Genomic DNA, 27,807 nt, shown 5'->3' with positions numbered 1-27,807 from the left:
CCTCGCGGCTTCTCGCCCGCCGCCCCTCCCCCCGGCGCGCCGGCCTTGCCGAGCCGGCCGGCCGGCCTGGCTCCCCTCCCCGGCCCCGACGGGCGGGCGGGCTGCCCTGAGGAGGCGGGGAGGGGAGGGCTGGGCCGGCCGGCGGGTGGGCGACGATGCCGAACTTCTGCGCTGCCCCCAACTGCACAAGGAAGAGCACGCAGTCAGACCTGGCCTTCTTCAGGTTCCCGCGGGATCCGGCCAGGTAAGCGGCGGGCGCGGAGCCGGCAGCCCGGGCCCACCTCCGCGGTGCGCGCTGTGCGCTGCCAACCGCGGGTTCCGGGGCTGCGTGGGGAGTGGGCCACGGTCGTCGACCCCAGCCTCGGACGCAGGTGGGGAACGGGCCTTGAGCAGCGGGCCGGTGGGCGCCCGGGGAGCTCGGAGCACGTGCGCCAGCGGGGGCCCGGCGCGACGGGCACCACCCGAAGCAAGAGGCAACCAGGGCGGCGCGCAGGCGGCATGAGCTGGGTCCTCGGCCTGGTTAGCTTTGTGGGTGACCTCGGGCAGGTCGCTTTCCCCTCTAGGCTTTAGTTTTCTCAGCTGTCAAAGGAGGGACTTGGGATTCTGTGGTTGGGGTCAGCAGAGCCCTTTCCTCTCCTTACCATCACCCCTGGGGCAGTGTTTCTTTTTGGAGTCCGGTCATCTTCTTTGATCTCGTCCAGTCACAATTACTTCCTCCCCCGGATTTTTTCATGGTTCAAATTCAGGCTCTGACCGTTACTCATTGTCTCACTTGGTTATTGTGGGGATAACGGAGGGTGGGTGGGGGGATTACACCTGTGGGCGTGGGAATTGGTATTGAAATCTCTTCCTTGAGGTAACCCGCGCGCTCTGACTTCTATTTAAAGAGTGACAGTAGGGACTGTGAAAGTCTGAAGAATTTTCCTTGGCCTCTCTTGTTGATTCGTTTATTTCAAACCAACACTGTGTCCTGAGCACTAGTGTTAGGTGCTGGAAATTCAGATGTGAGTGAGACCGTGTTGCTGCCTGCAGAGAGCTCACAGTCTGTTAAGGAGACAGATACAGAAGGCGATTATAATATAGCATCCTGTTTATTCCACAGACATTTACTGAAGGCCTCCTGTGTGCTAGGCCTTGCTCTGAGCGCTTGGAGTGTACAGATAAATCAAAGCCCCAGCTCCCTAGAAGTTTACATTCTAGTGGAGGAAAACAGACAAATATGTGTATGTAGTATGTCCTATGGTGCTAAATATTATGGGGAAAAGGCAAATGTTGGGGGGTAGAATAAGGAGTAGCAGGGGAGGCACAATTGCTGTTTTAAATAGGGTGATCAGAGAAGGCCTCACTGAGAAGGTGAATTTGAGCAGAGACCAGAAGTAGGTGAGCGGGCCAACCACGGAGATATCTAGAGGAAGAGCATTCCTTCTGTGGAAACAGTAAATACAAAGTCAGGGCATGCATGATACAGGGACAGCCAGAAGTCCATGGACAGTAGACTAGATTAAGGAAGGAGGGAGAGGAAAAAATGAGACCAGAAGAGTCTGTGTGTTTGTATGGTAGGGGCAAATTGTGTAGGACATTGTGGGCCATGTAAAGCACTATGGCCTTTATTCTGAGAGAGACAGGAAGTCATCCAAGGGTTTAGAGCAGAGAGACTATACTTTAAACAGGATCACTGGCTTGTTAGATTGTAGGGAAGACCAGTTAAAGGTAATAGCAGTAATCCAGGTTAGTAGAGGAGGAGGTGGTAAACTGTTGAATTTGAGACATGTTTTGAAGGTGAAGCCAACAGGATTTGTTAATGGTTTACATGTAGGTTGTAAGAGAAAAAGGGAAGTCAAGAATAACTCTTAAGATTTTTTTAAACTGAGTATTCACTGAGCTATGGAAGACTGGGAGGAGCAGGTTTGGTGGGTACATATTAAAAGTTTGGTTTGGGACATGTGGAGTTTGAGGAGCTTAATAAATGTTCAGGAATATCCAGAAATGAACTCAAAATGGCCCATATTTAGATCAGTAATCTAAATATTTTAGAGCTAAAACCATAAAGAGATAGTCTGGAATTTAGAGACTTTTAGACTAGAGATTGTAAATGTGGGTGTTCTCAGTTTATAGAGGGTATTTAAAGTCATGCTCTGGGGTAAGTAAAGCAGAGTAAGTCTGAGGATTGAGGCCTGGGGCATTCCTGGTGTTTGAAGTTCCGGGAGGTAAGGATGAACTAGCTCGAAGAGTGGAGAATAGCCTTTGGGTTCTGTGGGAGCAGAGAAGGGGAACATCTGAATGTGACTGGGCCTTATCCCATTAAGCATTATCTTCCTATTTTAGCCCAAGGGCAATCTTGAGAGTATATTTCACTTGCATAATAAGGGCGATATTAGTTGATTCTGGACCACAGGTCACATGTGTCCGTATACTATAGCGAATGCTCTTTTCATTACACTCCTTAGAGGGGAGGGATTATGACCTGTAGGGGTGTACAGTCTCAAATTTGGAAGGCATTTTTAGATCTAGTGCAGTCTGTCCTGTTTGAGAATCTAACATAAGGATCTTACTTGAGAAAAGACAGAGACACAATTTTGCATTCCACTCTCAAGGTATTTATGGACCCTTTAGGGGCCCTGTGGATTCCGGACAGGTGGGCCTTTGCTAAAACACCTCCAATGACTGTCCTCTGCTTTGTGAAGGGACACTTCAAGATTTTGGACAGCTTTGGCTGTTGTTTCTTCCTTGTATTGAGTGGGAATATGCCTCCCTATAATTTATGCTTTGGGGGTCCTAGTTATATTCCTACAGTCACACTGAGCAAATCTGTGCCATTTTCCATGTCAGAGTCCTTTGACTATTTCAAGACCAAATTATGAGTTTTTCTTAACTCTTTTCTTTTAAACATTTTTATTGAGGTATAATTCACATACCATAAAATTCACCCATTTAAAATGTGTATTAAGCGCTTTAATATACATTATATGGTATTGATGTATATTTTACATTATTAATTTTTAAACATTTTGATAAAATATATAACATAAAATTTGCCATTTTAACCATTTTTAAGTGTATAATTCAGTGGAATTAATTACATTCACAGTGTTGTGCAGCCATCACCACTACCCATTTCAAAAGCTTTTTCATTACCCCAAGCAAAAACTAACCATTAAGCAGTAACCCCTTCCCTCCCCCGTTCCCTGCCCCACCCGCTTTCAGTCTCCATGAACTTGTGTGATCCGTGTACTTCACGTAAATGGAATCATACAATTGTCCTTTATATCTTGTTTATTTTAGTTAATATCTTCAAGATCCTAACTTTTTATCCAAACCAAATCTCCTCCTACTAAGGATTTCAAATTCTTCCGTATTTGACAGTTTCTTCTTTACCATGCTCAGAATTAATTACAATAAAGAAGTAGTTTTCAGCAGGGTGTATTGAATTAATAACAATATTTTTAGGGTTATTAATTATAATTAGTGTTTTTCTTTTTTTGGTAAATGAGTTGTAGGAAAGATTGATAAAAGGTGACATTGCCAACCTATCCTTGGAAAGGTAACTAATATTGTTAACTAAAAATAAAGATAGGATATTTAATGCTATTAAATAGCACATTTCCTTTTTGTTATATTTATAAATTTCATGGACGCTTTTGTAAACAACTATTTGAAGTAATTTAAAATTCAAAAGTGTAGTAGAGGGCACAGTGCAGAATTTCAAAATATAGTACCTTTTATTGGTTCAGAAAAAGTGACATTGGTGTGCTTTTTATATTTTATCTTAATTTTAGTTTTTTTTTTAATTGTAGTTGACAATGTTCAGCATTAGTTTCAAGTGCACAACGTAGTGATTCAATAAGTCTATACATTATGCCATGTTCACCACAAGGGTAGCTACTATCTGTCACCATATAGTGCTGTTAACAATACCATTGACTCTATTTCCTACGCTGTGCTTTTTATCCCCATTGCTTATTCTTTCCTTTTTTTTTTTTTAAGCTATAAAATAATTGAATGAAGTCACTTTAGGGCAGTGGTAGGGAGGTCATAGATTACCTAAAATTAAAGTTAAAAGAAAAGAAAACCTGCCTAAGTCTGGATCACCCCAGGATGGCTTGACTAATGCCAAGGCTTGGCAGGAACCTGGGGGCAGCTCATAGTGGAGCTCATCCCCAGGTGAGGTGAGGGTACAAGGAGAGCTAATGAATTGCTCCTATTAGAGTGAGTTGGGTAATTGAAGCCCTCTTCCTCCTTCTCAGGCAGTTAGTTCTAACTCACCCCTAAGGTGTGAGGTCTTCCAGGGTTCTTTTGGCAATTTAATCAAAGTTAATTGAGAGTTGATGTGCTCTGCCTTGTAAAATGTACAACGGTGGTTTTTTGGACTCTCACGAAGGTCCCCCAAAACCCTTTCAAGGAGTCCACAAGGTAAAAACTGTTTCATAATAACACTGACATTATTTGCCTTTTTCATTCTCATTCTTTCAGCAGTGTGCACTGGAGTTTCTGAGGAACTCCATAATGTGGTAACATCATTGCTCTGATTAGTCGTCTGTTATATTTTCTAAAATTTTCTAAGTGTGATTATATAGATGCCGGTGTTTGGTAGACATTTTCTCAAAAATGAATGAAAACCTGCTGCTTCAAGGGAAACAATTGACATTCAAACAAAAATTAGAATTTTGGAAAATTTATATGCACCACTTCAAGCTTAACAACTCTCTAGGACTTTTCTGTTGAGATTGGTGGTGATATTGATAAACGTGACTTTTTAAATAAATTGTATAATGGTGGTTTGCATAACTGACTGAACTGATATTTTCCAAATTGACCAATTCATAATTTTACAAAGACATGCACAGATAAAAGCCCTGTTCAAAGTATAAGATACTCCCAACAGATTTAAGTGTAATAGAGTGAAAAGCCCATTGGTCTGGTTTCAGATTCCACATCACAGCTCATCTTTAAGAAACCACCGCTTGTGGAGTTTTTGTGTAGTATTAAAGAATACCCACAGTAATGTGGGTAAGGGAGGAATATTTTAATTACGTTTTTTAACTGCGTAGCAGTGTGAGGCTAGATTTTCTTCATGTGCTTGAACCAAAACCACGTATGGCAGCAGATTAAATACAAAAGCATATGTGAGAATCTAGCATTAAAGAGATTTGCAAAGATGGAAAACAGTACCATTCTTTTCACTAGATGTTTTTTGTTTGTTTTGGAAAATGCAGTTATTTTTCATTAAAATATTATGTATATTAACATAATGGGATTGCAGGTTTTAATGAATTAATAAATATTTTTAAGTGTATTTGGTTTTAATTTCCATAAAGATAAATATTGATAAACAAAAGCTCTTGGGTCCTCAATAAGAGTGTAAAAAGACTGTGAAGTTTGAGAGTCACGTCTATAAAATATGATCTTAAAGTGCTTTCATATCTCATGTAATTTTCCAGCCAGTGCTGTGAGCTGTAATAATAATACTTCTTACAGAATACTCATGTTCTGTGTGCCAGGCAGTGTTCTGTGTGTTTTATGTAGATTATTTCATTTAACCCTCACAATAGGCTTTGAGATAGTCCCTGGTTTCAGATGACCAAAGCAGGCACAGAGAAATTAACTAATGTGTTCAGAGTCCCACAGAAATATCTAAAACCCCAAGAAATAGGATAAAATATGTAATATTACCCAAACTTATTTGACCATGAAACTTTTTTTATTTTAATGGAACAGTTGACTAGTGTTCCTTGAAATATGTTTTTGGATATGCTGCAAGTAGGAGACCATCAAAGGGAAAAATAAACAAAAAGGCTGAATAGTATTGAAAGGGTGATTAAAATGAGGATTCAAAGTGACCATTGGATTTGGCAGGATTGAAATCATTCATAATCTTGGGGCGCATGGGTGGCTCAGTCGTTAAGCATCTGCCTTCGGCCCAGGGATCGAGCCCCGCATTGGGCTTCCTGCTCTGCTGGGAGCCTGCTTCTTCCTCTCCCACCCGCCCTGCTTGTGTTCCCTCTCTCGCTGGCTGTGTCTCTCTCTGTCCAATGAATAAATAAAATCTTTAAAAAAAAAAAAAAAGGAAATAATTTATAATCTGAGCAGTTTCAGCGGAAAAGAGATAAAGCAGAAGTCTCCTCGGAATTAATTGAGGAAAGAATGTGAGATAAAGTGGAGATGGTGAAAATGGGCTCTAGTTTTGCTATGCAGAGGATCCAGGTTAATGAAATTTTTTAGATGGGAGATACTAGGGCATGTTTATACTGATGGTAATAATAAAGTAGGATAAATAAAGGATGTCGAGAGGCCAGATACAGAGAGGAAGGGGAGTCTTTCCTATATGTGTGTGTATACATAGTCATACACATATATATACACATCTGAATCAGGAAAAGTTTCCTTCAAGAAGTGACATTTGGGGGCACCTGGGTGGCTCAGTCGTTAAGCGTCTGCCTTCGGCTCAGGGCGTGATCCCAGAGTCCTGGGATCGAGTCCCACATCAGGCTCCTCCCCTGGGAGCCTGCTTCTTCCTCTCCCACTCCCCTGTTTGTGTTCCTTCTCTCGCTGGCTGCCTCTCTCTCTGTCAAATAAATAAATAAAATCTTTAAAAAAAAAAAAAGAAATGACATTTGAGGGGCACCTGGGTGACTCAATCTCTTAAGCATCTGCCTTTGGCTCAGGTCATTGATCCCAGGGTCCTGGGATTGAGCCCTGTGAGCCCCATATTGGGTTCCCTGGTTAGCAGGGAGTCTGCTTCTCCCTCTCCCCCCACTTGTGCTCTCTTATGCACACTCGCTTTCTCTCAAATAGATAAATAAAATCTTAAAAAACAAAAAACAAAAACATTTTCTCTGCAGTGTGGAGAAGGGGTTAGGGAAAGGCAAAGGACCAGTTTGGAAGTGGAATGGATTCAGAGAATCATTTCACTCTGCTAAGGGGAAAGGCTACAGAGTCTGGAGTACAGGGCCCAGAACAACCACAGGGTGAGCTAGGAAAGGGGAGGCAGTGGTCAATTTGAGAGATAATTATGTATATCCTTAAAAGCATTTAAGTATATATACATATGTATACATACACATATACATGTACACACATGTAAGTATGTAAAAAGCTTGTAGTCATATGTAACTTTTATAACTTTATTGATATAAAATGTATATACACAGACGATCACAAATCTTAAGTGTTGTATGGCATGTTGGATTTTCAGGGTGACCTGTTCCTGAAACTTTTGCCCAGATTAAAAAAAAAAAAAGAATATTACTAATATCCCAAACTCCCTCTCCCTTGAGGCTGTCTCGGTCATTATGCCACTGTCCCTAGTGAGAGCCACTGTCCTACTTGATACAATTAGATTAGTTGGTTATTGAGAATAAGGGAGAGAGTGAGGGAATCTTTTATTGATATATGACATACATAGACAAGAGTGTAAAATTAGAAGTCTAGAACTTGATGAATTTTTATAAAATGAATACCCAGGTAGTGTTTGAGATATAAAACATGTTTCTACCCAGAGAAGCCCATTAGAGATCCAGTGCCCAAAGTTTTTATTGTGATGTAGTCACATAGACACTCTCCACCAAACGTACGTGAAAATTCTAGACTACCAGAAGAAAGGCAGATGTTCACTATAAATCATATTCTTAAAAAAATATATCATGTTGTTTGCACAGTCTAAGTACAATGAACAACCTTATCAGTTAGGGAAATTTTTTTTTTTTAAGATTTTATTTATTTATTTGACAGGGAGAGAGACAGCCAGCGAGAGAGGGAACACAAGCAGGGGGAGTGGGAGAGGAAGAAGCAGGCTCAAAGCAGAAGAGCCTGATGTGGGGCTCGATCCCATAACGCCAGGATCATGCCCTGAGCCAAAGGCAGACGCTTAACCGCTGTGCCCCCCAGGCGCCCCCAGTTAGGGAAAGTTTTATGTCAACATAGGGAACTGTTTGTCAACCAAGTTTCTTCCAGGCAGCAGCCAAAAGGCCATCCTTATAAGCAGGCCTTTCTAGGGATAGCAATCTCAGGCCTCCTATATTAACTTTTTTCCTGCATAATCACCATAGATGAGTTTCCCTATTTTTTTTTTATGGCATCTGATTTTTTTTTAAGTTTATTTATTTAAGTAATCTCTACACCCAACATAGGGCTCGAACTCATAACCCTGAAATCAAGAGTTGCATGCTTTTCCAGGTGAGCCAGATGGGTGCCTCAAGTTTTGCCTATTACTGAACTTCATATAAAAGGAATCATAGATGTACTCCTGGCTTATTTTACTCAGCATTATGTTTGTGGGATCTAGCTGGTTCACTCATTCCCATTGCCAAACAGTGCCACTTTCTCATCAGCATTTGATATTATCTCTTTTACATTGTAGTCATTCTTGAAGGTATATAGTAATATTTTACTATGGTTTTAATTGGTACATCCCTGATGACTAATGAGATTGAGCCCTTTTTTTTTTCCATGAACGTTTTTTTCATGTGTATCGGCCATCTGGATAACCTTTTTATTTTAAGTTGCTTGTTCAGGTCTCTGGCCCATTTTTACATTGTGTTGTCTGATTTATTTGTGGGAGTTCTAAATACATATTTTGGAGTCTGTTGTTGGATATATGTATTGCAGATACCTTCTTCCGTTTTATAGGTCGCCACTTCACTCTTCAGTAGGTTCTTTTAATGAAGAAAAGTTATTAACTTCAAAGTAGCCAGATTAATTCATCTTTTGCTCTAGAGTTTGTGCTTTCTTTTGCCTTCTTTAAAATATCTTTGTCTATGCCAAGGTAATGGAGATAGTCTCCTGTGTTATCTTTTAGAGGCTTATTGTTTTACCTTCCATATTTAGATCTGCAGTGCAGTTGGTATTTATTTTTGTGCACATGGTGTGAAAGTAGGAGTCAAGATTAATTTTTTTCATAAGGCCATCGAATTGGCTCAGCACTGTGTATTGAAAAAGACTTTTGTCTTCACTTCTGTGCATTGCTACCTTTGTCTTACGTGTCCATAGCTCTCTGTTTTGTTTCATTGTTTTATCCTTGTGCCAGTACCACACTGTCTTACTAAGCTTTTGTAATAAATATTAATATCTGATAGTGTACATCTTTCAGCTTTTTTCTCAAGATTATTTTGACTATTCTTGGTCCTTTGAATTTCTATATAAAAAGTTTTAGAATTATCTTGTCATTTCTCCCTTTCTCTGTCTCTCTTTCACACATACACACAAAGAGACATGCACAAAAGAACATCTTGGGATTTGGATTATATGAATCAGTAAATCAATTTGAGAATTGTTATCTTTAGAATTCAGTGTACCAGTCCATGAACTTGTATATCCCTCCATTCATTAAAGTTATTTAAAATCTTTTTTCCATTAGAGGGTCTTGCACATCTTTCTCTAGATTTACTTCTAGATATTGATATGGCAGACATAGATGTAGTTATTTGGGCTATCTGCCCCATCTATTCTTGATCGAATCTGAATGCTTGTAGTATCAGAAAGCTGTTTCAACTTAGAACAGAGGTAATACAGACAGTAGTATTCTGTATGGAAGGTCTTCAGAGATCTAACAATTAAAAAACAAACAGCTGTAGCAGTATGGCAAATTATTTTTTAGTAAGACAGTTTCTGTACTAAATATCTGGATGTCGAAACATGAAATGTTTATGAAATCATATTGCACAACTGTGTAAAAATATTAAAATATGGACATCTTAGGTATCATTACTGTGCAGTAATACTCCTCATTTGAATGAAATGCTGTACAATTTAGGTGTGGTTTTAGTTTCAGTTAGATAATCAGCATTTCACCATGGTTTTGCATATTGAGAGTGGAGGAAATGAAGCGTCAGAGTGTGTGTGCGTGGAGGGGTGAACTGTAATATTAAGACATAGTATAGTATGATGCAATTATAAAATGAATTACGTTTTCAAATTTGTGACTGTGACAGCATTTTTATTCCTAGAAACTTGAGGAATGAAGGAAAGAAAGATCTAGCTGTAAGCTTTAGCAAATTACTTAACATTTCTGTGCCTTCACTTCTTCGTCTTCATACGGGGGATAATATACCCCTTTTGTAAAGGACTTAGAACAGTGTCTGGCTCATAATAAGTACTTAGTACACATCATCATCGGTGTTGTTATTATTATTATTTGTTTTTCTGCTGAGTTGTAAACACCAAAAGGGCATGGACTTTGTCTTCTTCACTGTCTTCAACACCTGTGTACTAGATGGTATGGGTACAACGCCTCAGTCATAGTGCTTGTAATCTAGTCTGTACATACTGTAGACAATAAATCGTGTTCGTAATAAGGCAGGTGAACACGCGCATCATGCTTCTGCAAGAAACTCTAATGATTTATAGAACATCTGTTTACTGATTTTTGGCAATGATAGTGTTGTTTCACATCCTTGTTTTAAGTTGAAATTCTGAGGGGAATGTTATGCAGTGGGTCTCATGGTTGTGCGACTTTTTGCTTGAACTACTGTTAAGTGAGTCCTCTGTGGTGCTAGGAGGTCCTGGGAATTGAAAGACTCAGATGGATGTTCTAGTTGTACAGGTGATTTTGTGCATGACTCTGGGCAAGTTACTTAACCTTGTCTATAACTGAATGTACTAAATGATTTCTCAGGTTTATTCTAGCCCTCATTTTGTTATCATTGAACTTCTCCGAATTATGTTCTGCAGGGAGAGGAGAGCGGGAATCCGTTGTCTATAATATGTATTTGCCTTATAGCTGAATGCTGAAATATAAATGTTGAGCTCATATTTCATAATTGTATTTTGGCTTTATTTATAGATGCCAGAAGTGGGTGGAGAATTGTAGGAGAGCAGACTTAGAAGATAAAACACCTGATCAACTAAATAAACATTACCGATTATGTGCCAAACACTTTGAGACCTCTATGATCTGCAGAACTGTAAGTAATAGAAGTGCTTGAGTTGTTTGCTTTCTCTCTCTCACTCAGTACCTCGTTGGAAATATAAATCTTTATTAATGTTGGAGTGTATCCTTGCACCCCACCCCTTTCTTTAAAGTTGAAGACAAATTCGGAGCTGCATAGTATCTGTTTTGTTCTTAAAAACCTGGGATTTTTTTAAGCCCCCCTGTTTCTGATGCCCCATTCCTGTTCACCAGAGGTTGCCACTTTTACAGTTCTTAACGCAGCCTTCAGAAAATTTTGGATGATTATTAAAGTGTTTGTTTAAGGTAGAGTTTGTGTTATGTGGAGTAGCTTCTCCAGAGCTTTTTTTATGAGTGAAATCTTCATTGAGAAATGGAGCTCTTTATTTTCATATTTTCATATGTACTATTAGAACCAACCCTTAATGTTTATGTGCAAGTTACAACAAGAAGCAAATCTTACATTTAATATGAAAAAAATTTTCCATCAGTAATTTTCAATTTCATATCAAGACGTGGATCTCTCACCTTTACTACTGTTAACTATGTAAATTTGGCCATGTCACTTTCCCTTTCTGGGCCCCAAATTCTAATAAGGAGATTAAACCACATAATTCCTGAGATCTTAAGATTTTTAACCCTCTGTGATTCTGTTGTTGCTGTGACTTAAAAGAGACACAAATAGGGCAGATTTGATTGAAATGAAACAGACTTGAAACACTTTAAAAACTCGTTAGGAAGACAGTTTTGTTAAATAATATATTCTTGTTTAGGTATAACTGATGTATCATCTCAGATATTGGGATAGACATAAACTTGATTTGAAGATACACTATATATTGTTATGCAGCAATTTATTTTGATATTTTTTTCAGATACATTTTGCAGAGGCATCAGAAAACTAAAGAATGATTGGGTTATTTTATTTCTCAAAATTAATTGAAGCAGATACTTGTGAAGTCATTGGGAGGTGAGCCAATTCCGGTTCAACAGTTTAATCACAAATATTTGAGGGATATTTTTGCCTTGCTTTGTTAAGAGGGTAAAATGATCAACCAAAATAAGGTATTTCTTATGTTTAAAAGGCAAACTACTTTTATGTTCTTGACATTAAGTAAAAATATCCCAAATTATTATTTTAAATATACAAGCCATATACATTTTTATTTTAGAAATAAATATGGTCTCTTTATTAGACAATTCCAGTAAGATTAATGTGAGAAATGTAAAATTATAGTTCACTCATATTCTTGTTTAGTCAGAGCACAGGACAGAAAGATGAGCTGTTTTTGCTTTTTAAATTTTCACATGATTCTTCCGTCTTGAATAAGTTAATGCAAATACGAGAAGATGTTCTTTCTACACATGTAGAAGAAGATACTGCTATTAAAAACTGGCTTATACGATACGTATATCCAAATGTTTGAGAGTTTTGACTTCATTAGTTTGGCGTTGAAGGTTTCATCAGTAAACATTCATGGCTACTTCAACCAAAGCCAAATAATTATCCTTGATGCAAGAGTGAGAACACTGCTTTATGCTCAAACCTTAGTTCAGCAGTTAAAGATTAAATCTTGAAAAACTGTCATGCACATAAATCGAATATAGCTCTTTTTTGCATGTGAACTTTTAAGTCAGTATTTATAAAAAGTAACATGTTTTTAATTCATGTTCTGCTCTTTGGTCTGTAATATCTTTATAGCAAATTAGTTTGATTTGAATTTAAGAAACGCATTAGGAATGTTTTATCCCTCCTCTCCTTATTTAATAATTGGTAAGATATAAAGAGTTGACTGTGTATGTTTGTGTATGTGTGACATGTTTGCTACGCGGGAAAGATGCGATATTTGGGGTATAGTACAGTTTTTGCTCCCTTCAGTGATTGTTTCCCTAATCAGTCTCTGATTCAAACTTCCTAGTAGACTCAGGATAATCGGTCCAGCACTAGAAGCTGAGTGTCATTAAGAAAAAGATTAAAAAAAAAAAAAAGTTTTCTTCTTTGTGTTTTCCATGAGATATGGGGTTGAACTGGAAAATATTGAATCTGAATAGAAACTCCTCCCAGATGTGTTTAACAACTCTTTAGATAAAACCCGAGATAGTATGTTCCCTTTAGTTATATATTTTTTTCTTCATATCCTTCTAACCTTCCTTCCCTGGGTGAAAAAAATATAGGAGTTGTTGTTTGTGTTTGGTATATACTTTGAACATGCTTTATAGTCAGCTTTGAAACAATCACTGCTCCCGAGTGAGCTTTTTAAAAAGAAGAGTGTTTATCTTTATCAGTGCAGACCTGTGAAGAAGTTAAAGGCACTGTTTCTTTGGACTAGCTGAGGGGAATATATGCAGTTATTCATCTGTTACTCTTACTGTTAATAAACTTCTTATCCCTACCTGACCTCTGGGTTGGCTGTTGAAGACTGTCAACATCTAAGTATGCATCCAGCTTCCAGCCAGGTTGGGTTAGGTTAACAGGGATTAGAATAGAGAATAGTCATCCTTCAGTGATAAGAACATTAGAATTAGAAATTTAGAAATACGTAGTTCAGTGTTTGCAAAAGTCCGATTATGTATATCACAGTTATGAATGAATTCAAGTGGCACATGAGTCAATTTTTATTTTAGGAGTTTCACAGTATGTCTTAAAAATATAACTAGCTCATCAGAAACATTATTTTATAGTTTGCATTGCCTAAGACAGTGCTAACTTAAAAAATGAGTGGATTATGTAAAAGTGCACAAGCATTATCATTAGTATGTGTATAATTTCATTTTGGGAAATACTGGTCTAGTTCAATACTTGAATTTTATGCAGAAGAGGAAAGTGAGGTCCAAAAAGGGAAAGTATTTGGCCAGGATCTCATAGTAGCTGGTAGTTTGGACTTGATCCTAGGTCTCCTGGGTCCCACCCAGCCCAATATTATTTCACTATACCTTGATGCTTCTCAGTAATAGTAGTGGAAGTGGAGTGAACAGCAGGTTAAGAAGGGAAGAATTATTAAGAGCATACAAAGGGATAGCTTGAGAAGCTTTTGTGCCTACTGTAGATTTGTGGGCTCATTGAAGGGAGAACAGATGAAGTCACTGGGAGGATCAATTAGAAGTATATATGCAAGATGCAAATACATTTTATTTTTTATGCCTACCATCAATTCCATTCCTTTTTTAAAATAGTAAGATTGCCAGAAGGGCAAATGCAAAGAGTTAGAAATAACAAGCTAATCTGGACTGACATCGTCATTCTGCAAGTCTTTACACTTTAGAGCTGGAGTTGAAGGAGTCCTGGGGAAGTCATTACTGTAGCATTTTCTTTATGTGTAATACATTCTTATGGACTGTCTCTGAATTAACACATTTTTCTTTTTCAGAGTCCTTATAGAACAGTTCTTCGAGATAATGCAATACCAACAATATTTGATCTTACCAGTCATTTGAACAATCCACATAGTAGACACAGAAAACGAATAAAAGAATTGGTATGTCAGCGTGCTTTCGGCTTTCCCTGTAATACTGTGAAATCAAGTATAGATGCATTCATGTTAAAATTGAACCCAAGTTACTCTCTATTTCAAAGGTAGCATGGGAAGCGAATGCTGTAGTTATTGAAGTAGCATGGATACAAGATGATTAGTTTTGCGCTTAAATTGGAAAATCTTTCTCAAATTTAGCCCATTGATACTTATTGATTTGGGCCAAAACATGCTGTCAGTTATAAACCACTAGCACATTCCCTTCCTGGGAAGAAAAAAAAAACAACAACACTACCTTTTCTTTTATAGTAAGGAAAGTGGACCTGAGGGATATTTCCAGAATTCAGCACAAACGGATAAAGAAAGGGAAAGTATAAAAGTTAAGACATGGATACTTTTACCTAGAGGTAATGGTTCTATCACTATTAAGTACTGACAGGGTTAGAAAAAGCTTTAAAGTCCTTTTATGCATGTTTTTATATTCCTTTGATTCCCTTAGTTCTAATGATTGAAACCTGGTTTTTTTCTTGACATTAGGTGAACAACAATGAATTACTGAGACTCCTCAGTCTATGACTTTCTGTCATTGTTTCCACCAGCAAGACCCTTATTTTATTTTTCTTTCTCCTTCTGCTATTACCATTCCCACTTCCACTCCTTTTGGTATCCATGCTAGTGTATTTAATATATGCCATTTCATTTTACCTACTGTGTGCTTTTTAAAGACAACATTTATCTAATTTTCCTCATTTTTTGTTTCTGTGTTTACCTTTCATATTTAGATCTTTGATCTATTTGGTGTTTGTATGTCAATGTCTTACTTTCAAATACAGTGATTTCTTAACTCTTCTTTTTTAAAATTGTCTTAGCTATTTGTGGACCTTTATCCCTCCAGAAAATCTGAGAATTCTTTTGTCAGGTTATAGAAATTGTATGGGGATTTTCATCATGAATGCTTTGAATTACCATCTTTGCAGTATTAATTAGTCATATCCATAAACAGAAAAAACCAGCTATCAAGTAATAGCAGTCATTGATAAAACTAAATACTAGTTCTTTGAAAACACTATTAAAATACTTTTAGGGGCACCTGGATGGTTCAGTTGGTTAAGCGTCTGCCTTTGGCTCAGGTCATGATCTCAGGATCGAGCCCCAAGTCGGGCTCCCTGCTCAGTGGTGAGTCTGTTTCTCCCTCAGCGCCTCCCCCCCAATCTTGGCTCGTGCTCTTTCTCTCAGATAAATAAATAAAATCTTTAAAATAGATTAAAAATTTTAAAATACTTTTAGGAGTGCACAAAGTAAAAAATTTGAAAAAACTTCAGGGTTTTTGCTGCAATTCTTTAAAAAGAACAATATGTACATTCTTCCTTAAATTACTTCCTAAATACACAATGGTTATCGTTGATATAGATTATGTATTCTGGTTGAGATTGTTTCTAGCAATTTTGAAGACCCCTTTTTATTATCCTAATATTCCACCAAGTTCATCCTCCAAATTTGCCTCTTCTTCCAATCCTCATAATTTAAAATTTTTCTGTTGCGTGTGTTATTGCTTAGTCGAGATCCCTAAGAGTACTGTGTTGAACAATCCCAGGAATGTCACAGCTGGTACATTTGTCTGGTTGCATTAAGTGTAACATTTGTTATTACCGTTAGATAGTTTTTGTCAAGTTAAGGAAATTCCTTTTATTCCCTTTTAGTCCTCATAGTCAGAATTTTTATCGTAACTTCTTGAACTTATCAGAAGATTTCACTGCATCTGTTGAGTAGAAAAAGTTCATGATTTTTTTAAGGCAGTGAATAACATGGATGGATTTTCTAATGTTGAACCATCTTTGCATTCCTGTGATGAACCCTAATTGATTGCAGTATATCTCTCTTCATTTGTTTGATTTAGTTGGTTAATCTTTTATTTAGGAGTTTGCGTTTATAATTTTAAGTGTTGTCCTCTAATTTTCTTTTTGTGTACTCCTCTTATGCAGTTAGGATATCAAGGTTCTGTTAGCCTTATATAAAATTGTTGGATAGCTCTCCTTTTTCTAGAGAAACTTGTATAAGGTATATACTGTCTGTTCTTGAAAGTTAAGCCATAAAACCATTAGAGGGCTTGGGGTGGGTGAGGGACTATTTTGATTGCCATTTTGATTTATTTATTGGTTTTCTCTTCTTGTATTTCATTTGTTTTCAACAGTTTATGAACTGCAGCTAGGATTTTGGAATGTTTGTTTTTTTCTGAACCTAAGATTATCTTAATAGTCCTTGCAAAGAAATAGTAGTTAGTTTTACCAATGATTGCTGCAGTTGTGAGCTATTTTATTGTTTTTTTTTTTCTTGATTTGAGGGATTTACTTTTTAGCTCTTCTTCTAGCTTCTTGAATGTTTGGCTCATATTTGTGTATACCCAAAGCTGTAAATGTCTAAGTGTGTTTTAGCTGTGTCCCGCAATTGTAGACATGTAGTGCTTTCATTGATTAGCCAGGAGTGTTTTGTAAATTCCCCTCTTTCTTTAACATAGGATTATTTTGTTTCTAGTTTCCAGGCATGGATTTATTTTTTTAAACCATATCATAGTTTTTATTTGGAGTGTTACTAGTGATACGTACAGGATATATACAGTCTATGTGATACTGATTCTTTCTAGTTTTTGCATCTGTTATTGCTATTGAAGTCTGAGGTCAGCCTGATTCTTGCTCCTTTTTAGATGATCTGCTTTTCTCCCTCAAGGTCTTTTGTTTTTTTTTCTTTATGTTTGGCATTTTAAATTTTGCTAAACTGGGTCTGGATGGTTTTTTTAAATTATCTGGATTGACATCTTTAAGTTCTGAGAAATCCTGTTTTTATTTCTTCATTTCTTTCCTTCTATTTATTTATTTGTTTTTCTGAGACTTCGCATAGATGCATGCTTGACACTCCACAACAGTCCTCCACATCAGCATTCTTAGTGATACGTACCAGGGGTGAGGCGCTCAGCCACTTCCCACCCTGTAGCTATCATTCCCTTGTATTCTGCCCCTTGGGAACCTCAAATACCTTATTGCAGACATACTCTTCCAGATCTGCCATCCTTGCAATTGCAGCTCACAGGATAAGGAGGGAATGTTCCAGATTGACTAGCCTGCTGACATTTCTTGTTAGCGGTATCATGTTCTCATGCTGCCTAGCAGGTACCCTGCTAACTCCAGCTGTCACTGGTACTGCCATTTGCCTGCCCCAGAATAGTAACGGGGTGGGTTGTGATTTAAGCGTTGTGGGGGGTTAGAGGGAGAGAAGAGGACACAGCTGGGAAGTTCTTCCTTGGTCTAACCCTGTATATATGTGCCACTTGGCCCTCTGTGCTGTGTGCATCCATTTCTCTTCCATACTGTCACTGTGTTCCTCTTCGCTTCCCAGGGATTTTTCATAGCCTTTATGTTAGGTTCTGGGACCCAGCAAGTCTCGTACATGGCATCCCCCGGGATTGGATTGAGGGGGACATAATTTGTGACCCCTTGGAGTGCGTCCTGTACTTCTGCCTTTTATTAGCCGGCAAACACTTGTAACCCAGTTGTGATGATTTCAGTATAAAGGAAGTTAAACAACGTATTCTTTCCCCTCCAGTATTTCATTATGAGCTTGGAGTCATTAGTAAATTATAGCTTTGGTTTTTCTGTCATCTGTATGTTTGAAGAATGTTTTCCTTATAAGGAATTTATGCTCTTGAAGGAATTAAGTTTGAGTCAAGATATGCTTTCTACTTCTGAGTCTACAGTGATGTGCTGGAGTTCAGTTTTCTTTAAAGGTGTTTTTTTCTCTTTTCTTGTCATTTAGAGTGAAGATGAGATCAGGACACTGAAACAGAAAAAAAGTAAGTGATAGTGTTAATGACTCAACTTCTGAAGGCCTTTTAAAAAGGCCTTGGCCTGGTAAGGACAAAGAATTACGTTCTACGTCCAAAACCTACCGTGAGAATGATGTAAGCGTGTGCTAGGCTTCGTCCCATGGTCTGGAATTGTCTGTGAGACTGAAGTGTTCGTTGAGTTTCTTGATTGAGTGCTACCGTGCCCTACACTTTGCCTTCTCGCCACTAGGGCTGTGCTGTCCGTGTGGCAGGAGTGGCAGACGCACGGACAGAGTGTCCCAGGGCAGGGAAGGAGAGGCGGCAGGAAGGACAAGAGCAGTCTTCATCCACCCAATGTGTGGTGCGCAATAAGTTCTTGATACGTTTTTAAGGACTAAATGCTGTGGGAACACTTATCCTAATAGAGAGTGGGAGTCAGAAGCCTTCCTGCAGGTACTGATGCCTGACCTCTGTCACCAAAGAACGAAGACTAGAAGTTGTTTTTGTTCTTGTCAGTGATTGCTATTTTTTCTCCTTTCTCTGTCTCCTCCTCCTCCTGTTCTATTATTATTAACAGAACTCTTTATGTGTTCTGTGTGCCGAGTCTTTATTCTAAGTGCTTTACTTAATTGACTTAATTCTCACAGTAGTCCTGAGGCAAGTAATATTATTTTCCCCCCTCTGTAGACGAGGAGACCTGGGATCAGGCAAAGGAGGGATGAATATTCTGTACAGAAGTAGAGTGGCTTGAAGCAGGGTGCCGGATTTGGGCAGTGACACTTATTTTGTTGTTGGAGCTTCTAATGTCCCGTGATAATTAGAAAATGAGCATAGAGGGGACCACAGGATCCAGGACTTGGAAGGTTGTGTGTATGACAGTGGGCAGGGCACTAACCTCAGAGCCTCAGTTTTCCTATCCAAATACAAAGAGATTAGGCTGATACTTTTAGTAGTCTAATATTAGCCTGAAAAATTGCCTGAATATACTTTATGTTTTATTGGCTTGTATAACTCTCCTCTTCCATATAAAAGTGTAGCTTAATTTCACAGAAGCTGCATCACCTTGGACCTTGGAGCCAAACAGGCTTGGATTTGAATTTTGCCTCCATCCTTCTAACCACATCTGTGACCTTGGGCAATTATTTACTTTCCTCATTTGTCAAATGGGGTTGATAGCACCTGCCTGTAGAGGGAGTAATGTGATACATATAAAATGCTAATAAAATGCCAATACAGTGCCTCATTAATATTAGTTCTCTTCCTTTTCTTTTTTCTGAGGGCACAGACTGTTACTGCTCTGTATATGTTTTCTGTGATGTTCCTTGTTAAGTTTATAAGAAATCATTTCTCTCTTACAACATTTACGTGTAGGATTAACATATATCTGTCTACGGTTTTTGTCTCCTCCTCTAGAGTGTGTCTTATTGTGACCTGTGTCCTAGTCTGTGGTCCAGTAGGTGCCCTGTGAATGTTGAATGGATGAGTTTGTGAATTTTAAATATTTAACCAATCAAAAATGTAATTTTTTATTTGTATGGTTCTTCATGAGCCTGTTTATAAAATTAATTCTTTGTTTTCCAGTTGATGAAACTTCTGAACAGGAGCCAAAACATAAAGAAATAAACAACAGCAATGCTCAGAACCCCAGTGCAGAAGAAGGGGGTGAAGAACAAGATGAAGACATTTTACCTTTAACTCTTGAAGAGAAAGAAAACAAAGAATACTTAAAATCTTTATTTGAAATTTTGATTCTTATGGGAAAACAAAACATACCTCTGGATGGGCATGAAACTGATGAAATCCCAGAGGGTCTCTTTACTCCCGATAACTTTCAAGCACTGCTGGAGTGCCGGATAAATTCTGGCGAAGAGGTTCTGAGAAAGCGCTTTGAGACAACAGCAGTTAACACACTGTTCTGCTCGAAAACACAGCAGAAACAGATGCTAGAGATCTGTGAGAGCTGCATTCGGGAGGAAACCCTCAGGGAAGTGAGAGACTCTCACTTCTTTTCCATCATCACTGATGACGTAGTGGACATAGCAGGGGAAGAACACTTGCCTGTGTTGGTGAGGTTCGTTGATGAATCTCATAACCTGAGAGAAGAATTTGTGGGCTTCTTGCCTTACGAAGCTGATGCAGAAATTTTGGCTGTGAAATTTCACACTACGATAACCGAGAAGTGGGGGTTAAACATGGAGTATTGTCGTGGCCAGGCTTACATTGTGTCCAGTGGATTTTCTTCCAAAATGAAAGTTGTTGCTTCTAGACTTTTAGAGAAATATCCCCAAGCTGTCTACACACTTTGCTCTTCCTGTGCCTTAAATATGTGGTTGGCAAAGTCAGTGCCTGTTGTGGGAGTATCTGTTGCGTTAGGAACAATTGAGGAAGTTTGTTCTTTCTTCCATCGATCTCCACAACTGCTTTTGGAGCTGGACAATGTAATTTCTGTCCTCTTTCAGAACAATGAGGAAAAGGGTAAAGAACTGAAGGAAATCTGCCATTCTCAGTGGACAGGCAGGCATGATGCTTTTGAAATTTTAGTGGACCTCCTACAAGCACTTGTTTTGTGTTTAGATGGTATAAATAGTGATACAAATATTAGATGGAATAACTGTATAGCTGGTCGAGCTTTTGTACTCTGTAGTGCAGTAACAGATTTTGATTTCATCGTCACCATTGTTGTTCTTAAGAATGTTCTATCTTTTACAAGAGCCTTTGGGAAAAATCTCCAAGGGCAAACCTCTGACGTCTTCTTTGCAGCCAGTAGCTTGACTGCAGTGCTGCATTCACTAAATGAAGTGATGGAAAATATTGAAGTTTATCATGAATTTTGGTTCGAAGAAGCCACAAATTTGGCGACTAAACTTGATATTCAGATGAAACTCCCTGGGAAATTCCGCCGAGCCCAGCAAGGTAACCTGGAATCTCAGCTCACCTCTGAGAGTTACTATAAAGAAACTCTAAGTGTTCCAACAGTGGAACACATTATTCAGGAACTGAAAGATATATTCTCAGAACAGCACCTCAAAGCTCTTAAGTGCTTATCTCTTGTGCCCTCTGTCATGGGACAGCTCAAATTTAATACGTCCGAGGAGCACCATGCTGACATGTACAGAAGTGACTTGCCCAATCCCGACACACTCTCCGCCGAGCTGCATTGCTGGAGAATCAAGTGGAAACACAGAGGGAAAGACATAGAGCTTCCATCCACCATTTATGAAGCCCTGCATCTGCCAGACATCAAGTTTTTTCCTAATGTTTATGCATTGCTGAAAGTCCTATGTATTCTTCCTGTGATGAAGGTTGAGAATGAACGCTATGAAAATGGGCGAAAGCGTCTCAAAGCGTACCTGAGGAACACTTTGACAGACCAAAGGTCGAGTAACTTGGCTTTGCTTAACATAAATTTTGATATAAAACATGATCTGGATTTAATGGTGGACACATATATCAAACTCTGCACAACTAAGTCAGAGCTTCCTACAGGTAACTCAGAAACCATTGAAAGCACCTAAGAGACTTGTGAAGTAGGCTTTCTCTTATGTTTGCTATTTGGAAAAACCTGTAAGAAATTTGAAAGCATCTTACAGAAAAGCTGTCAGGTGTATGTAGGCCACTTAATCACTGAATATCTTGACCTGTCGACCTCTCATTGGGTACATTAGCCATTGATAATCTGCCTGTTTAAATGGCCCCTGTTTAAATTCTCATGCTTTGGAGACATACCTGTTCTTCCAGAAGATAGCATTGAAAGTGCCATATTACACTTCTACGGAATCTCTGCTAATGGCACTTGGGAATTGTTTTAGTTAAGTCATTTTAGACATAACATTTATTATCACTGGATCCAATTGTCGGGTATTGAGTTATCAGTTCTCAGAAGATAAAGCTTTGGAAGAGGCGTGGGAGGAAGGAATACATTTTATAAAATGTTACAATGAAGCTCAAGAGTGACCTTTGACTAGTAGGAGCGTTAGTATGTTAAAAATCTGTAATAGACGGTTAAGGGAGTTACCAGACAGAGAAACAGGGAGCTTGCCAGCAAGGATTGCAGTAGAGATTCTGTCTTTGTCAACTGAACTTAAAGGAATAAGTTACAGTTTGAGTGGGAGAGCCTGCCATTGTTCCACATTGGGTTGTTGCTGTTTACATTCCTTCGTTGAGCCTACATCTTAAGCTCTTTGGCACGCGTATGTTGAACACCTCTGTTCATGGTCAAGACAGGATCAGAGGCCGTGGATACTGACAGCTGATTTGTCTGTTTTCCTCTTTTTCCATGACTATATCTACTGCCTCGTCTTGATTTATAAACAAAACCTGGAAAACCTGCAAAAATGAGTGTTTTGTGGTTTATCTAGGAATAATACAGAAAATATTGCTGTTATTTTTGGTGAAGAAAATCAATTTTGTATAGTTTATTTCAACCTAAATAAAATGTGAATTTTGTTTAAAGTTCAGGTACATTATTTTTGGTGGGGGACGAGATGGATTCTTGTGGGAAATTCCTTTTATCACCTTCACAATTGAAGATGGGTCTTTGGGGGGTGGTGGTGGTATATGGTTTACTATCTGGGGTATATAAAAGACATTTTAATTAAGAAATTTCTAAATAATAAGGTCTGTCTAACTGATGTTTTTAAATTTTATGTGCTGTATGACCCCGTTACAAATTTTCAGGGCTTGCGTACTTGTTAATAGCTAAAATGTAAACGAATTAATAGAATTGCCGAGATGTCCTTGAATTATTTTATGTTGGGATATGTTAGTGTCACTTGAGTTACAGAAAACAGAATGGGGTGCTTTTGCAGAGTGCAGGTCTTAGCGATAACTGGCAGTGCTTTTCCCTCTCAGGGGCAAGGCTGGCAGACGTGTCAGATCAACATTACCCATTCAGGGGTTAGGAAAAAGATAACAGTTTATCTTATAGCCAGAGCTCTAAGAGGTGCCTCTGTCTTGTGCAGAGAGCTGATCAGGTTCGTGGTGGCAGGGTGACAATGAAGGAGACAGAGCTGGCCTTCTAATACCTGCTTCTAGTTCTTAGGACACTTAAGAGTGGTGTGACCTTGGGGCCCCTGGGTGGGGCTCAGTCAGTCAGACATTGGACTCTTGATCTCAGCTCAGGCCTTGATCTCAGGGTCATAAATTCAAGGACTGCATTGGAAAAAAAAACCAACCAAACAAACAGTGGTGTGACCTTGGTAGATTATTTGACCCGGCTATGTTTCCTCAGCTATAAAAACCACACTAGGGTTGTGCTATGAAGGGTAGGTAATTTATCATCAATTACCTATGACTGCTTAACAACACCCCAAAACTTCGTGGCTTAAAAAAACAGTTTATCATTCTCAGTTTTGTGACTTGGTTGAATGGTTCTTTTGCCAGTGTCATGTGGGTACTGTGCATTCAGCTGGCAGATTGGCTGGGGGCTGAGCGGAACAGCTGGGCCTCTCCGTGTGGTCTTTTATCTTGGGCTTAGGGCATAGTGGTCTCAGGACCAAGAAGGCAGAGGCAGTAGCTTCAAAACCTGAGCTCGAGAACCCACAGAACATCACTTTCACCACATTCTTTTGGTCAAAGCAAGTCATAAGGCTGGCCCAGACTCAAGGGGTGAAGAAACAGACTCCTCGTCTTGATGAGAGGAGCTGCGAATACAGCCCTGTGTGCTGTCCACCATAGTGATGTATGCAAAACAGTCCTGCAACTAGCATCGGGTACGCTTTTAAGGTGCCCATTGTTTGTTTTTATAATCTGTATATGTTCTCTAAATTTGGGAATTTATTGAAAACCCCCAAACCTTAATTTATTAAGGCATTTTCACAAACATGTTTGAAGATAGATTGAGTCATTGGTGGTGTCCCCACACATAAAACAGATGGTTGCTTTTGCAAGATTAAATAGAAAGTGGTAGGTGTTGTGACTGTTTATTCCACAAGTATTAGATGAATGCCTCCTGTGTGCCAGGTTTAAGTGCTGGCCATGGCAGATGCACTTTCTTACTAGAGCCTACAGTCTTGAGTTGGCCCGCAGGACCACAATTGTCCTTCTTTGTAAGTGCGCATATACACACAAACTTGATAGAGTCAAGTGAATCAGATTTACTAAAATTAAAAAGACATATAGGGTATCTATAAAAGCCTGTGCAGTTTTTTTTTAAATCTATATTAAATCTAAACAGTTCGTGAAATATGCTAGGAAGTAGATTTAAGACTTAGCAAATCAAATTGGAGAAGTTTTTGCTTTTGACATAGCCACTCTCGTTTTTGGGAAAAGAAAGTTACACAGTTGAAACCTAACATAGGATTTGTTACCTGAAAAATAAATGAGAACAAATCTTATAAGTAATTTTGTGTAATTTTTATTTAATTCCTAACAAAAACCCTGAGGTAAATAGTAATTGATTGAGTTGAAAGAGACCCCTCTTGAGGCCAGTTCCTCTGCAGTAACTTAATTGGATCTGGTTTTTATTTCATTTTAGGGACAGTTACCTTCAAAGTGCTATTTAAAGTGAGTGATTCATAGAACAGGAAAATTGTACTTGCAGTATTTATTAATATTTATATGATACTTTAGAGCTTACGGAGCACTTTGAATATATCATTCAAGTTCTCTGAAAAACTCAAGCAACTATTATCCCCATTTTTCAGTTGAGAAATCGAGCTCACAGAGGTGAATGATTTGCCCCAAATTATATAGCTAATAAGTGCCAGAGCCAGGTACTTCAATCCTTCAGTCTTAAAATTGATTATGAAAGCCACTTCATTCTTACGGTTTATAAAAGAAATATTTGCTTTAGAAAGAGGCTCCTTTTATGTTCCTGCTTTATCCATTGCCAGCTTTCAGCACAGCATCTCTAGAATGTGCTCATTATAGTCGACGTGGATTCTGTGGGGGAAAAAAAAAAAGCCTGAAACTTCTGAGACTTCACAAACTGAGTGTAGAAATGCTGCCACCTTTGTTTGGCTGCCAAGACACTACCACAAAGGACAAAGATCCAGGTCCATTTATTTCACGAGAGTGGGTGCAGCCGTCTTCTTGCCGTAATCAAATGCTCCTCTGTAGCCAGCTTTTTGTGGCCAGAAAAAGCAAAGTAATTTTTAGTACAGATTAGCATAAAAATCTCTACTAGATCAGTTTCAGGAAACAATTACTAGCTTAGAAACAACAATAAGTGTGATCTATAGGTTGGTTAAGGGGGCAGTTAATTTCCAGACTTTTTAAAATGCCCTTTATTTCTCACCGTGAATACTGTATAAATAGAATACACTACCTGCCGCTGTATTTGGTTTCATAAATTATTTGGACAGGGTGAACAACAGACTTCAAAACTAAGTAGAGGTAGTAAATCTGCCCTTTTTAATGAGTTTGAATTTACGGTAGTAGTTTAAACATCTGGAAGTTTAAAGTCTTAATTCATTCCAAATGTTCAACAAGGATATACTGCAAAGAGGATATTGTAATTGGAGGATCAAGAAAACTATTGACTCAATCTGAAGCCTTCCTAATTTCCTATATATACATTAATCACTTAAAACCTGAGAGGCTGACAGTTTAAAAACAGTAGAGATGGACCCAGATATCTAAGTTGGCATGCTCATAGAAGAGTAACTTAAAAGAGGGCATAGTTCTAACATGGATAAGGTTCAAATGCTGTTAGCACATCTAAGATACGGCCAGATAGTGCTGCTGCGTTCTGCGCTTCTTTACTTATGGGTATGTGGTGGGCTTTTTATAATTGTTCTTAAAACCGGACTGAGGGAAGTCAAACCTTGTGGCTTAGAAACTGTAATTTTGATTAATGCATCTTGTAATCCAAGAATCTGGTCTGCAGCCAGCACCTAGCATGAGACCAAGCATTCATTTAATACACACTTACTGAGTCCCTGCTGGATGTCTGTTAGGTGTCGGTTTGGTTTTCCTACAGCAGAAACGGTTGTGGTAACAGGAGGAGTGGTCATCCTGTCTGTGGTAGCTGCTGCTGACAGTGCTCCCTACATGCTGGGTGCTGTGCGAAAGCACTTTACCGGGATTGTCGCATTTAAAATTACCCACCCTGTGAAAAAGAAGATCTCCTCTTTTTTGCAGGTGAAAACCAAAGGATTAGAAGGTCATGCGGCTAGTGAACGTTGGAACCAGGATTTTAGCTTGATGTAAAGATTTAGGAATCTAATCTGTTGTCCCTTGTATTTGTTTTTCATGCGAATTTCAGATATTGTCTTGAATGCCTGTAGTGGTCAGTCTATTTAGCCACAGGCATGAGGCTAGGTGTCATGGATATAAATACGAATGAGGTAGAGCCCATGCCATGGATGCCAGGGTAAATAAAATTGAGCCCATACTTCTGGGGAAGCCAGACCTGCAAGTAAGGATCTGCCAGGAACTGGGCTAAAGGTAGAGTATTGGTATCAGCTCCTTCCAACCAGGGCACTTTTGAGAGTGTAAGGAAGCCCTTTTAACAGTTATGCCAGAATAACAGATAAACCAGGACTATCCAGAGCAAACCAGGACTATCCAGAGCAAACCAGGACTATCCAGAGCAAAGCAGGACTTAATGGTCATCCTCGCTAGAGGAAGACCCATGGTGTGAGTGGAGCTGACTCAAGGAGGTGACGCCCCAGGTACACTTGGCTCCAGTTATTACCCTTCCACCCTCACTGTTTGCCCTCCAGACCTCAGCTTGGTTGTCACTTTTCTGGAGGCTCTCTGTCTTTGAAATCTGAGTCAGTTGGCCCTCGCATGTGCTCCCAGGCTTGCCTCGCTCTTCACTGGATGTAAGCCCTGGTGAGACTCTCGTGTGGTTTCAACATGTCTCCCTGTTTGTAGCTAAGAGTAGAGAGTAGGCAACAAACAGCCTTGCAGAAACCTATAAAACCAGCAATATTTCTTTTCCCATGTATTGCCTCATTTAATTGGCATTGGTATATAAAACTAAGCCAGATTAGCCAACAATTGCCAATAAGTCCAGTTGGAATAGGTTTGAAGCCACTGAGAAATCAACATTTGTTAAGAGTAGATCCACTTTTGAAAATTGCGTGTACGTGGGACTTCATGACCCTAAATGTTTTTAAGCTAGTCTCTTGCTTCTCAATAAAAATGTGACTTGGTTCCTTAGTATTAGAAATGTACCTATAGGGGCGCCTGGGTGGCACAGCGGTTAAGCGTCTGCCTTCGGCTCAGGGCGTGATTCCGGCCTTACGGAATCAAGCCCCACATCAGGCTCCTCCGCTATGAGCCTGCTTCTTCCTCTCCCACTCCCCCTGCTTGTGTTCCCTCTCTCGCTGGCTGTCTCTCTCTGTCAAATAAATAAATAAAATCTTTAAAACAAAAAAAAAGAAATGTACCTATATACAGTTGGCCCATGAACAATGCAGTAGGGGCACTGACGCCCCTGCACAATTGAAAATCGCGTATAACTTTTGACTCTTCAAAAACTTAACCAGTAGCCTCCTGTTGACCAGAAGCCTTACTGATAGCATAGAGAGCTATTATTATAATAAATTAACACATATTTTATATGTTTTATGTTCTTATACACTTTATTCTTACAATAGTACCTAAGTGTATCTTAAAATTTGGGGTATTTCTAGGTTATAGTTCATCTATGAATTTTTTTCAAATTGTTGCAAATCTCCAAAAAATTT

General features: G+C 38.9%; 1 protein-coding gene across 1 annotated transcript; it reads left to right on the top strand.

The window, feature by feature from the left end:
- Positions 1-8: 8 nt before the first annotated feature.
- On the top strand, positions 9-22,621 carry THAP12 (THAP domain containing 12). Its single transcript, XM_045816244.2, has 5 exons — positions 9-244; positions 10,778-10,898; positions 14,251-14,358; positions 18,160-18,196; positions 19,751-22,621. Exons 1-5 carry the CDS (start codon positions 156-158, stop codon positions 21,682-21,684), a joined length of 2,289 nt encoding a protein of 762 aa, XP_045672200.1. The 5' UTR covers positions 9-155; the 3' UTR covers positions 21,685-22,621.
- Positions 22,622-27,807: the final 5,186 nt, after the last annotated feature.

Source organism: Ursus americanus, chromosome 16 (assembly GCF_024610735.1).
Source record: "Ursus americanus isolate L20-20 chromosome 16, mUrsAme1.1.p, whole genome shotgun sequence".
Taxonomy (NCBI): Eukaryota; Metazoa; Chordata; class Mammalia; order Carnivora; family Ursidae; genus Ursus; species Ursus americanus.
Note: the sequence above shows the minus strand (reverse complement) of the source record. Positions and strands in the feature narration are given on the sequence as shown.